The sequence below is a fragment of the Hemitrygon akajei genome, unplaced genomic scaffold (assembly GCF_048418815.1).
Source record: "Hemitrygon akajei unplaced genomic scaffold, sHemAka1.3 Scf000050, whole genome shotgun sequence".
Taxonomy (NCBI): Eukaryota; Metazoa; Chordata; class Chondrichthyes; order Myliobatiformes; family Dasyatidae; genus Hemitrygon; species Hemitrygon akajei.
In genome coordinates, this window is record NW_027331936.1 from 5867477 (window position 1) to 5881843 (window position 14367).

General features: G+C 46.1%; 1 protein-coding gene across 1 annotated transcript; it reads right to left on the minus strand.

Annotated features, from left to right (window-relative positions):
* Positions 1–7035: 7035 nt before the first annotated feature.
* LOC140721101 (uncharacterized) lies at positions 7036–9355 on the minus strand. The gene has a single exon (XM_073035966.1). It carries the CDS (start codon positions 9353–9355, stop codon positions 7715–7717), a length of 1641 nt encoding a protein of 546 aa, XP_072892067.1. The 3' UTR covers positions 7036–7714.
* Between the last annotated feature and the right edge of the window lie 5012 nt (positions 9356–14367).

The following is a 14367-nucleotide window of genomic DNA, read 5'->3' on the forward strand; positions in this document are numbered from 1 at the left end:
AATGAAACACATCATATTCCAACTGCATAGCTCCAACCTGAAGGCATGAATATCGATTTCTCCTTCCAGTAAAAAAATCACAGCTCATCGCCTTTCCTTCTACTTTCCCCCGAGTAACGTAACTTTACACATTCTGACCACTGACATCTGGGACTTCGATACTCCTGCCAGCGTCTTCCAAAGAGTACGATACTGATTCAGTACATCAGCCATCACCTTTCACCCCCACCCAATTACTACCTCTCCAGCATCATTCCCCAGTGGTTTGATATCCAATTCTGCCTCTCTTTTGCACTGTATGTATCTGAAGAAAAAAATGATATCCTCTTTAATATTACCGGCTAGCTCACCTAAGTATTCCATCTTTTCCTTTTTAATGATTTTAGTTGCATTCTGATCATTTTTAAAAGCTTCCCAATCCTCTAACTTCCCAGTATTTTTTGTTCTGTGCACACTCTTTGTTTTATATGGTGTCTTTGATTTCTCTTATCAGCCACGGTTTTGTCACCTTACCTTTAGAATACCACTTCCTCTCTGTGACTTCCGAATTGCTTCCAGAAATTCCAGCCATTGTTGCTCTGTTTTAATCCCTGCCCGTGTTCTTTTCAAATCAATTTTGACAATTTTTTCTCTCATGCCTCTCTAATTCTCTTTATTCCACATCTGACTTTAGTTTCTCCTTCTCTAATGTCAGGGTGAATTTGATCAGATTAAGATCACTTGTCCCGAAGGGTTCCTTGAACTCAAATGACCTAATTAATTCCGGTTCATTACAACACCGAATCCAGAATAGCTGACCCCCCCAAGTGGACTCAGCCACGAGCTGCCCTAAAAATGCATCTTGTAGACATTCTAGGAATTCCTCCTCTTGAGACCAACACCATCCTGATTTTCCTAATCACCTGCATGACAATCCCCCATGTCTATTGTAACATTGCCCTTTTGGCACGCATTTTCTATCTCTCATTGTAATTTGTGGACCACATACTTACTACTGTTTTGGGGTCACTATACAATTCCCATCAGGGTCTATTTGTACATTTGCTATTCCTTGATACTACCCACAGATTCTACACCGCCCAACCCTATGCCACCTCTTATTTAATGATTTTATTTAATATTTTACCAACAGAGCCACACAACCCAACGGCCGGCTTGTTATTTCACTAAACATATAAATATCTGGGAAACAGGAGGACCTGCAGATGCAAGAAATCGAGAGAAATTCACACGAAGTGCTGGAGAAGCTCAGCAGGTCAGGCAGCATCTATGGATGGGAATCAACATTTCCGGCCATGACCCTTCACCGGGACTCGTGATAACCACGTATCTGAAAAATCAACAAGCAAAAGCAACAGAAAGTAGTGGAATATTGGGAAAACCTTTGACAAAATTTATTTCAAGGCTTTAAAAAACTGCCAAACAGAGCTCAATAGTTAACAAATACAACAAACGCAATAAACACTTCCATCAATACCGACATTGACATTTTTTAATGAAAATATCTTAGTCCCATTTCAATCAGTAAAATTTACAAAGATAAGTAAGAACTGAAATGACAAGTTTAGAAAAAACTACTTACACTCAAACCCACTGAGATTAACACGACCTTGGACAGAAGGAGGAAGAGGAATAACACACATGAGGAAAAAATCACATAAGACCATAACACAAAGGAGCAGATTCGGCCATTCGGCCCATCGAGTCTGCTCCACAATTTCATCATGAGTGGATCCAATCTGCCCTTTAGTCCCATTCCCCCACCTTCTCACCGTAACCTTTGATGCCCTGACTACTCAGATACCTATCAATCTCTGCCTTAAACACACCCAATGACCTGTCCTCCACTGCTACCCGTGGCAACAAATGCCACAGATTCACCACTCTCTGACTAAAAAAAAATTCTTCGCATCTCTGTTCTGAATGGGCGCCCTGTAAACCTTAAGTCATGTCCTCTTGTACTAGACTCCCCCAGTCACTCTCGAAATTGCATTCAGCAACGGGTATGGGCAAATATCCAGCCTACAGCTTATTGAAACTTTCTCCCCAATGTGAACCCGGTCGTGTGTTACAAGGTTAGATTATTGAGTGAATCCCTTCCCATATTCACAGCAGGTGAACGGCCTCTCCCCAGTTGAACACAATGATGCAGCCTTGGTGGAGACGGTTGAGAGAATCTCTTCCCAAAGTCTGAGCAGACGATCGGCCTCTAAGTGGTGTGAACTCGCTGGTGTTTTAATAGATGAGATGATAGTGTGAATGCCTTCCCACATTCACAGGTCGAAGGCCTCTCCCCAGTGGAACTCACTTGTATGCCAGCAGATCAGATGACTGAGTGAATCCCTTCTCACAATCTGAGCGGGTGAAATCCCTCTCTGCTGTGTGAACTGACTGGTGAGTCACTAGGTGAGATGATTTGGTGAATCCCTTTCCACAGCCTGAGTAGGTGAACGGCGGTTCCCCAGTGTGAACTCACTGGTGTGCTTGTAGGCTAGCTAACTGTGTGAATCCCTTTCCACAGTCTGAGCAGGTGAACAGCCTCTCCCTAGTGTGAACTCGCTGGTGTCTCTGTAGGTTAGATGACTGAGTGAATCTCTTCCCACAGACTGAACAGGTGAAATCCCTCACTGCAGTGTGAACTGACTGGTGAGTCAGTAGGTGAGATGATGTGGTGAATCTCTTCCCACAGTCTGAGCCACACAACCCCATCAGTTCCATTACCCAGATCACTGACAAAGTAGCGGACCGAATACTGACCCCTGAAGACCACAAGTCACTGCTGGCCAACCAGAAAAGGCCCCTTTTATTCCCGCTCGCTGTCTCTTGGCTGTCAGTCATTCCTCTGTCCATGCCAGTATTACTTCTGACTTTTATCCTGTTAAGCAGTTTCATGTGTGACACCTGATCAGATACCTTCTGAAAATCCAAGTAAATGATATCCACTGCCTCTCGTTTGTCCATCCTGCTTATGACTTCCTCGAAGATCTGCAACAGACTTGTCAGGCAAGATTTCCCTGTACAGAACCTATGCTGGCTTTGTCTTATTATATCATTAGTCTCCTAGTACCCCAAAACATCATCTGTTATCATGACTCCACACTTTCCCAGCCACTGAGGTTAGGCCTACTGGACTATAATTTGCTTTACTTTGCCTTCCTCCCTTCTCAAAGAGTTGATTGACATTTGCAATCTTCCTGTCCTCCAGGACTATGCCAGGATCAAGTGATTCTTGACAGGTCATGACCGATGCATCTGTTATCTCTCCAGCAACCTCTCTCAGGACTCTGGGATGTAGTCCATCTGGTCCAGGTGACTTATCCACTTTAAGAACCTGAGTTGGCCTAGCACGTTTTCCTTTGTAATAGCAATGGCACTCACTCCTACTCCCTGACACTCACGGATCTCTGGCACACTGGTGGTGTCTTCCACAGACAAGACGGATGCAAAGTATCTATCAAGTTCATCTACCAGCTCTTCCCCATTTGTACCCCATGAGCATCATTTTCCAGTGGTCCAATATCAACTCTCGCCTCCCTTTCGTATATTTTATAACTGGTTTATATTATTGTATAGTTTGCTGTCATATTTCACCTTTCCCCTTATAGCTTTTATTTTAAATTTGCCTGTTGTTGGGTGTTAAAAGCTACCCAATTATCCAACTTACTACTCACTTTTAATACTTTATATGCTTTTATACAGTCCTTAACTTCCTTTGTCAGCCACGATAGCCTAGCCCCGCTGTTTGAGAACTACGTCTGTGGGACATATCTATCCTGCACATTATGAACTATTCCCAGAAACGTCAGCTATTTCTGTTCTGGCGTCTTCTCCACCAGCATCCTCCAATCCACCTGGGGAATCACCTCTCTCACGCCTCTGAAATTCCCTTTCATTCCATTGAGATACTATGCATCTTGCCTGTGCTTCTCCCTCACAAATTGCAGGAGGAATTCAATCATATTATAATCACTGCCTTCTAATGGTTCCTTTACATTAACCTCCCTAATAAGATCTGGGTTATTACACAACACCCAATCTAAGATAGCAGTTCCCCGAGTAGGCTCAACCATCAGCTGCTCTAAAAAGCCATTTCGTTTGCATTCAATACATCCCCTCTTTTGCGATCTCACGCCAATCTGACTTTCACAATCCTCCTGCAGATTGAAGTCACCCACTACAGTTGTGTCATTAAATTTATTACATAAATGCCAAAGATTCAGCAGTACCTGGGGCAGAAGTGAGGATACATGCTTTTACCAAGGAGAGAAGGTGTTTTTGAAGCTGAAAGGCCTGAAGGTAGATAAGACACCGCAGAGTTCAGAAAGAGGTAGCTGAAGAGATTGTGAAGGCATTAGAGTCATAAAACACGACAACACAGGAAAATGCCATTCGGCCAGTCTAGTCCGTGCTAAAGCATTAATCTTCTGAGTTCCAACAACTTCCACCTGGACCATAGCCCTCCATATGCTTCTCATCCAGTGACCTAAGCAAACTTCTCTTAAAGATTACAATCGTCCCTGCCACTTGCTCTGGCAGCTCGGTGCACACTCTCCCCGCCTCTGAATGAAGAAGTTCCCCCTTAGTTTTCTCTTCAAGTGATGAGTAATGATCTATCAGAAATCACTAGATTTTGGAACGGTTCTGGTGGACCATAAATTTGCAAATGCCACTCCACAATTTAAGAAGAGAGGGGGCACAAGAAAGAAAATTATTGGACAGTTAGTCTGACCTTAGTGGTCAGGAAGATGTTAGAGTGTACTAAGAGTGTGTTTTTTGGGTACTGTAATTGGGGGAAACATGATGAAGTAGGCCAAAGTCAGCCGGGTTGTTTCGAGGAAATCTTGACTGACAAATCTCTTGGAATACTTTGCGGAAATAACAGGCAAGATAGATAAAGCAGAGGCAGTGTATGTTGTTTGCTTGGATTTTCAGATGATCTTCAACAAGGTACCCCATGCAAGGCTTATTGAGAAAGTAAGGAGGCATGGGATCCAAGGGCACATTGCTTTGTGCATCCAGAACTGGCTTGCTCACAGAAGACAAAGAGTGGTTGTAGACTGGTCATATTCTGCATGGAGGTCGGTGACCAGTGGTCTGCCTCAGGGATCGGTTCTGGGACCCCTACCCTTCGTGACTTTTATAAATGACCTGGATGAGGAAGTGGAGGTACGGGTTAGTAAATTTGCTGATGACACAAAGGTTGGGTTAGGTTGCAGGGGGATATTGATAGTCTGCAAACCTGGGCTGAGAAGTGGCAAATGGAGTTCAACCCAAAGAAGTGTGATGTGGTTCATTTTCTTCGGTCAAATATGAAAGAATATAGTATTAATGGTAAGCCTCTTGGCAGTGTGGAGGAACAGAGTGATCTTGCGGACGGAGTCCATAGGAGACTCAAAGCTGCTATGTAGGTTGACTCTGTGGTTAAGAAGCCATACTCTGCATTGGCCTTAATCAACCGCAGGCTTGAGTTTAAAAGCCGTGATGTAATGTTGCAGCTATATAGGACTTTGGTCAGACCCCACTTGGAGTACTGTGCTCAGTTCTGGTCGCCAAACTACAGGAAGGATGTGGAAGCCATACAAAGGATGCAGAGGAGATTTACGAGGATGTTGTTTGGAAAGGGGAGCATGCCTTTTGAGAACAGGTTGAGTGAACACAGTCTTTTCTCCTTGGAGTGATGGAGGATGAGAGGTGACCTGATGGAGGTGTACAAGAAAATGAGAGACATTGATCGTGTGGATATTTCGAGGCTTTTTCCCAGGGCTGAAATTGCTAGCACGAGAGGGCATAGTTTGAAGATGCTTGGAAGTAGGTACAGAGAAGATGTCAGGGGTAAGTTTTTTACACAGAGAGTGGTGAGTGCTTGGAATGGACTGCCGGCAATGGTGGTGGAGGTGGACACGATAGGGTCTTTTAAGAGACTCCTGGATAGGTACACGGAGCTGAGAAAAATAGAGAACTGTAGGTAACCCTTGGCATTTCTAGAGCAAGGACATGTTCGGCATCGCTTTGTGAGCCAAAGGGCCTGTAACGTGCTGCAGGTTTTCTATGTTTCTAAGGTGCTGCACGTGAGGCTGCTGAACAGAATCACAGCTCATGGAATTACAGGAAAGAAACTTGTACTGACAAGGGAGAAAGAGTCAGAATAATGTGGGCAATTCTGTTTTGCTGTCGGTAACTAATGCTGTTCTGCAGGGGTCAGTAATGAGACCGCATCGTTTCATGTTAAATCTGAATGATATGGATGATGGAATTGATACCTTGGTGACGAACATTGCAGTTGATACAAAGATAGGTAGGGGACAGGTAGTTTAGAGCAAAGCGGGAGTCTGCAGAAGGACTTCGATAGGTCTGGAGAATGTCAGCAAAGTAGCAGTTGAAATACAGTGTATGCAAGTCATGTACATTTGGTAGAAGTAATTGGGTGTAGAAAAAAAATAAATGGGAGAAACTTGAAAAAATTAGAGGTGCATAAGTGCTTGTGAGTCCTTGAGCAAGAGGCCCTAAAGGTTTGCTTGCAGATTGAGTTGATTAAGGATGACAACTGCAATGTTAGCAATATAAGAGCAAGGATGCGATACTATAGCTTTATAACGCATTGGGCAGATCACTGTTGGTGTATGGTGAGCAGATTCCGACCTGTACTTCTGACTTATTATCTGAGCAATAGATGTGCTCGTATTGGAGTGGGTCCGGAGAAGTGTCAAAGAATGATTCCAGGAAGACCGAGAGTGGATGACCTGGATGAGGAAGTATGTGGGAAGGGATTCACTCAGTCATCCAACCTACAGAAATTTATCAATATCCACTGCTGCTGATTTCCACACACAAATAAATCAAAAGGGATTTCCCCAATTAAATCAATAATTAATTGATCAATAGCCCCCAAATTTGTCCATATCCCAGACGCAGGCTCCAAATTTGTTACGAACCATATTGCTTTAGAAACAAGCCAGCAGCAATACTCTACACCTGGAGTCTGGTTTTAATGTTAAATCTATCTTTATTAGAATCTACTTGTAATATGCAACATAAACAAGATAAACAGAAGTTAACAGTGTTAAGCTTATAAATGTGAGTAAATATAACTCCCAAACTATTGAACTCGGGGGAAACAAGGCTTGGAGTCTTGAGATGGTAAAGTATGAAAGTTCAGTTCAACTACAGAATAGGCGATGAGAGAGAGAGATTTGTAATCCAGGGTAAATGGCGAGAGAAGGCAAATATGTAGAATTCCACAGGTTCCACGGTGGTAAAACGAGAGAACAGTCGCTGTAGATTTTATCCGTCATCATTCCAAATCCACATACAAATTATCACCGAAAGTGACTTGTCACAAGGTGTATCATCTTCAAGTGAATTACCCCAGGCAAGGGCTAACACATAAGTGGTCTCCACAGGATGCCCCAAATCCGATCCACTCCTATGGATCAAACGAGGTGACAACCACACATTTGATGTACGGTGAACAATAATTAACCCACCCTTGTGGGCATAGGAAAGTTCCAAACAGTGACCCTTGGCCACTAGTTCCCTGGCTTCGATCCTTCCATTTTTCCTCCTTTGTCTCCATCTGACTCTGAGTGTCTGTGTCCTCGGTTAAAACTAAACAAGCTGTGAGCGATGTAAACAAGCTGCAAGTCAGACTGATTCACCTTCTTAATCTCTCTCTCTCTCTTAAAATGACAGTCCACAGCAAAGGAAACCCAGGGATTCATAACAACGGCCAGTCCCCACTGTGAACTGACTGGTGTGCCAGTAGGGTGGATGACTGAGTGAATCCCTTCCCATAGACCGAGCAGGTGAACGACTTTTCCCCAGTATGAACTCGCTGATGACTCAGTAATGTGGATGACTCAGAGAATCCCATCCCACAGACTGAGCAGGTGAACGGCTTCTCTCCAGTGTGAACTCGCTGGTGACTCAGTAGGGTGGATGACTGAGTGAATCCCTTCCCACAGTCTGAGCAGATAAACGGCTTCTCCCCAGTGTGAACTCGCTGATGATTCTGTAGGTGGGATGACCAAGTGAATCCCTTCCCACAGACTGAGCAGGTGAACGGCTTCTCCCCAGTGTAAACTCTCTGATGATTCTGTAGGTTGGATGACTGAGTGAATCCCTTCCCACAGTCTGAGCAGGTGAATGGCTTCTCCCCAGTGTGAACTCGCTGATGACTCAGTAATCTGGATGACTCAGAGAATCCCTTCCCACAGACAGAGCAGGTGAACGGCTTCTCCCCAGTGTGAACTGACTGGTGTGCCAGTAGTTGGGATGACCGAGTGAAACTCTTCCCACAGTCTGAGCAGGTGAACGGCTTCTCCCCAGTGTGAACTCGCTGATGACTCTGTAGGCTGGATAACTGAGTGAATCCCTTCCCACAGACTGAGCAGGTGAATGGCTTCTCCCCAGTGTGAACTCGCTGATGACTCTGTAGGATGGATGATCGAGTGAATCCCTTCCCACAGACTGAGCAGATGAACGGCTTCTCCCCAGTGTGAACTCGCTGATGACTCTGTAGGCTGGAAAACTGAGTGAATCCCTTCCCACAGACTGAGCAGGTGAACGGCTTCTCCCCAGTGTGAACTCGCTGATGACTCTGTAGGATGGATGACTGAGTGAATCCCTTCCCACAGACTGAGCAGTTGAACGGCCTCTCCCCAGTGTGAACTCGCTGATGTCTCTGTAGGGTGGATGAGTGAGCGAACCTCTTCCCACAGACTGAGCAGGTGAATGGCCTCTCCCCAGTGTGAACTCGCTGATGACTCAGTAGGGTGGATGACTGACTGAATCTCTTCCCACATTCTGAGCAGGTGAACGGCCACTCCCCAGTGTGAACTCGCTGATGATTCTGTAGCTGGGATGACTGACTGAATCGCTTCCCACAGACTGAGCAGGTGAACGGCCTCTCCTTAGTGTGAACTCGCTTATGACTCTGTAGGTGGGATGACTGAGTGAATCCCTTCCCACAGACGGAGCAGGTGAATGGCCACTCCCCATTATGAACTGACTGGTGTGCCAGTAGTTGGGATGACTGAGTGAATCCTATCCCACATTCTGAGCAGATGAACGGCTTCTCCCCAGTGTGAACTCGCTGATGATTCTGTAGGTTGGATGACTGAGAGAATCCCTTCTCACAGACTGAGCAGGTGAACGGCTTCTCCCCAGTGTGAACTCGCTGATGACTCTGTAGGTGGGATGACTGAGTGAATCCCTTCCCACAGTCTGAGCAGGTGAACGGCTTCTCCCCAGTGTGAACTCGCTGATGTCTCTGTAGGTTGGATGATGCAGTGAATCCCTTCCCGCAGACTGTGCAGGTGAATGGCTGCCCCCTGGTGTGAACATGCTGGTGTGCCATTAGGTCAGATGACCGAGAGAATCCCTTCCCCGAAATTCAGCAGATGACCAGCCTCTGCCCAGTGTGATCTGACAGGTTTGTCCACAGGTGGGATGCCCGACAGAATCCTTTCTCACACACAGAACAGGTGAATGGCCTTGCCCAGTGTGAACTTGCTGATGTACCTTCAATTGAAATGACCGAGTGAATCCATTCCCACTGTCTGAGCAGGAAGGATGGTCGATTGAATCCCTTGCTCCACTTCTTAAATATCTAGACAGAGACAACAAAACTGTTGTGCCGTGTTTGAGATTCCTGGAGACAAATTCCTTCCCGTTTTTAACCTGTAAAAGATTTACAACATCAATAAATGGGTGTAGGACAACATTTCAGATGAGATTTCTTGAGTTGCCAAGGTTTGATTTGGTATCACACTGTTACACTGAGGTTAAACCCAAGTTGGACAGAGAAATCATCTCCTGACTGGGCAGAGTGCTGGTATCTGGAATGACCATCAATCACCATATGCGTTTCAAGTTCCAACTCCTTAAAGTGCAGGGTTACAAGCTGCAGCTGGATTCATTTCTTGTAAGTCAGGGCATCAGGGACACTACAGGTCTCCCCATATTCCCTCCAATACCCCCTCTAATTTGTAATAACCAGTGTGTACATAAGTCTTGCACTGTGCATTTTTTTTACCCAGTGACAAGATGTGCACAGTGAATTTTATATAGAGAGGTATTCATTTTCACAGCTAGCAAATCACTGTCAATAGGAACTTTGATCTCCTCTGGGTTTGATCCAGTTCATCTGCACTCTCACACAACCTATGTAGCAGGCCTGTAATGGGTAATGAAGGATTTTCTCACCAAAGTTTTTGTATATTGTCCATATGTGGTTAGCTTGCTAAGTTACACTAAAAAAAGTCAGATTTTCAAATATCACTCCACTTCTTCCCACTTGCAAATTCTCCAGCAACTTTTGCAACACCAGAATACAAACAAATATCACCAGTATCTATATTCTACATAAATATTTCCCCTGAACCGTCCCCCCCCCCCCCCCAATGACTGACAGTGGTTAACTCAGTTTCTATATTCCCCTGTAGCCTCCCCCAATTCTCCAGCAATGTTTGCATCGCCACAATACACACATCAGACAAAGACTGACGGTGGTGAACTCAGTGATGGTAATGCCAATGAATATGAAGGGAAGGGCAGTAGTCTGTCTCACTGAAGTCTGGCACATTTGAGATGTGACAGCTACTTGCTGCCCAAGGCAAAGGTGCTTGATATCATTGTGTACCCAGAGAGAATGGGTCAAAACATGTTCTCACCGGTAGAAAAGTCCAGAACGAGAGGAGGGAGCTCAAGCAACACACACAAAATGCTGGAGGAACTCAGCAGGCCAGGCAGCATCTATGGAAAAGAGTACTAATGCTGAGTTCCTCCGGCATTTTGTGTGTGTTGCTTGGATTTCCAGCATCTTCAGATTTTCTCTTATTAGTGATTGGAGGTAGAACAAAGGTGATTTCCTCAACTGGTGATGTAAAAGATTTTGTTCCCTTTCTCCCAGTTCCTAATCCTTGCATTTAGATAGCTGGAGCTCAGCTCTGTCTGAGAGATCCATCGGTTCCCATTCACTCATCAGCCGGAAGCTCCCCGGGGCCCGTGTACGGATCGTGGTGCTGAGAGAGAGAGGGACGAGAGCAGGACTGTGCCGGGATTGTTGGCCACGGTGTCCGGATTTCACAGGAATCGTTCTGAAGTCGGTGTTTAAGATAAAAACACAGAGAATCGTTCTTACCCGTACCCGACATTTTCAAGGCCATCAGTGTACTGCGCGCATGCGTGATACTCGGGGACGTCCTCAGACTGACGCCTGCGTATTTCATCGGCGCTTCAGCGCCGGCGAAATTCTTAACGCATGGCCTTATGGGTAATCACGGTGCCATTAAACTTTTCTGCAAGCACCTGTTCAATGTCCATACCTCATTTTTTTTCCGTGTGTATAGAAAAATCTGCAGCTGTTTTAACGTAGAAAGCGGCTCCCATAAGCAATATACTCAATATCAACGTGTAGGTAATGCCAAAGTAAAATGCAGTTATAAAACACAGGAGATTCTGCAGTTGCTGGGAATACAGAGACGCACACGCACAAAATGCTGGAGGAACTCTGCAGTTCAAGCAGCAACTAAGCAGCGGAGTACACAGGCTAGGCTCGGCCTAAACTTTGTCTATTTATTCCTCTCCACATTTGCTGCCTGACTGTTGATTTCCACCAGTATTTTGCAGAAATTAACCAGCTTTTTTTTTCAATCAACCAGTTTCCAAATGCTTCTAATCTTTCTTTTGCAGCTTTTCCTGCTGGTCTGATTCCTCCTCCTCGTCGCAAACTCTGGACCCCATCTCTCTTTGCAGCCCCAAAGCCCTGACTCAATCTGGAAACTCTTTGGTTTCTGACTCTGCACCATCGAAGATTCACTCGCTAGTCTGCTGTCAGACTTTAGAGGTGCATTGTGTTACGAGACCGCAGGTAAGTTTACTGTGAGTGTCCCTTTAAGTGCCTGAGTGAGGCGGGTCTGTGACGTGAAACACAAAGGAGGGGAGGGAGAGAGAGAGAGAGAGAGGAGAGAAGGGGAGGGGAGGAGGGGAAGGGAGGACAGGAGGAGAGGAAGGGAGGGGGAGGCGTGAGAGGGTTGGAGGGGGAGAGGGGAGGGTGTGAGGGGAGGGTGGGGGGATAGGGGAGGAGGGGGTTAGTGGGGGAGGAATGAAGGAGGGGGGGGAGAGGGGAGAGAGGGGAGGGGGAGAGGGGGAGAGTGGGGAGGAGGGGAGGGGAGTACGGGAGGGGAGGAGAGGAGGGGAGGAGGGGAGTGGGGAGAGGGGAGGGGGAAGGGAGGAGAGGAAGGAAGGATGGAGAGGGGAGGGGAGAGAGGGCGGGGAGAGGGGGAGGGGCAGAGGGGAGAGGGGAGAGGGGCGAGGGGGGAGATGGGCGAGAGGGGAGAGAACATCAAAACCACAGTGAGCTTATCGTCTTATTCAGACCGGAGAAAATCATGCAGGAAATTCATGCAGGTGTATAAGATGATGAGAGGCATTGGTCGTGTGGATAGACAGAGGCTTTTCCCCAGGGCTGAAACGTCTAACACGAGGGGGAATAGGTTTAAGCTGCTTGGAAGTAGGTACAGAGGAGATGTCAGAGCTAAGCTTTGTTTAAGCAAAGAGTGGTGTGTGTGTGGAACACACTGCCAGCGACGGTGGTAGAGGAGGATACAATAGGGTCTTTTAAGAGACTCTTAGATAGGTACATGGAGCTTAGGAAAATAGGTGGCTATGTGGTAGGGTAATTCTAAGCAGTTTCTAGAGTAAGTTGCATGTTCGGCACAACCATGTGGGCCAAAGGATCTGTAATGTGCTATAGATTTCTATGATTCTATGAAATTCAATGGAAATCTCCGATCCCACAGAGTGGTGACTAGTTGCAACGTGTCATTTCAGGGTGAGTGCGAAGGGAATGGCAGGGGTAGATTTTGATATTCTGATATGGAACAGAAACATCGGCAGGGACCTCTCTAGTTAGACACGGAATTTGATAGAAAAGTGATTTCATCTGTCACAGATCCACAATATTAAATGCCAGACTAGTTTAAGGCTAACATCAGCAGAACAGACTCCTCCAATGCTCAGTGACCAGGGTTCAGTCCTGGGTGCGATGAGCAGCCGCAAGAACTGCAGAATCTGACAGTAACAGTCCCTCATGAAACTGCAGCTGCCTTCAGCCACCGTGATGGTGAAACATTTAACACGGAGCTGATTTGAACTTCCTCCCTGATGTGAAGTTGCTGGTGTTGCAGCAGCTGGGATGATTGAGTAAAACTCTTTGCTCACTCCGGACAGAAATGTGGCCTCTATTTATTGTGAACTCACCGGAGCATCACAAGGTGGGTTAACTGAATGAGTCTCTTCGCACACACGGAGCAGGTGAACGGCCGCTTCCCAGTGTGAAGCTGTTGGTGTATCTGCGATGGCTGACTGACTGAATCCCTTCCAAAATGAGAGCCAGTGAATGACGTCACAGTGCTCTGAACGTCATGGCGGTGTATCCAATCAGATCACGGACATGGACACATGGATCACTCCTTGTAGCGAGAGGGGCGCTGTCTTCTCCAGCATCTCCGCCTCCACATTCAAGGATCGGCGGCATTCAAGCGCTGGTGAACTGACAGATACAGCGGAACTGACGTTCTGTTGTGTTTGTGATTCCCATACACAGATCTTTTGACTTTTCTACACTGCTAAAATTTTACAAAGTACGTCAGTGGGTGAAGGACAACAATTCAACTGAAATAATTTGAGTCTTCATGGTGCCTTCTGATAAAAACACTGTCACAACTCAAAACATTTTGAAGGAACAAAGCTTCATCTTTTAACTGGCCACAGTTCCGGTATCATGCACAATATCAAACTCTCAGCTTCCCTCTCTGTGTCAAAATGGATCACTCCTCCCCTTCATCAGTCTGTGACTTGGCTCAGTTTGTCTGTCTCCTTCGCATTCTGAGCATGCGCCACACACCTACTGAGATCACATTTTATTTACACGGCTGTGACTAGAAACTTTCTGATTATTATGTCCCTCCCGGCATTTGACGGTGGTAAACTCAGAGTCAGCAATGGTATTGAACATCGGGAGTAGATGATTAGGCTTTTTCGTTGGAGATCGATAAACTGCCGGTAGTGTGTGTCTGGATGAGTGGGTCGTTTTCAGACTGGAAGGAGGTAGCGTTTGGAGTACCCCAGAGATCAGTCCCTGACCACAGTTGTTCACAGTTTAATGTCCTGGCGGAGGCAGCGAGATGTGAGATGCCCCAGTCTGCTGGTGAGGCAGAAAGAGTGGAGTTGGGGGAGGGGAGGCCATTCACATGCAATTTCGTAGCTTTGCAATCAGTACATAGTGCACTGTGGGGAGCAGTGGCGGGTTCAAATCTGCTAATTAAATTTGCCGGATCCCAAATAATAACGAGGCAGCCTACAGAG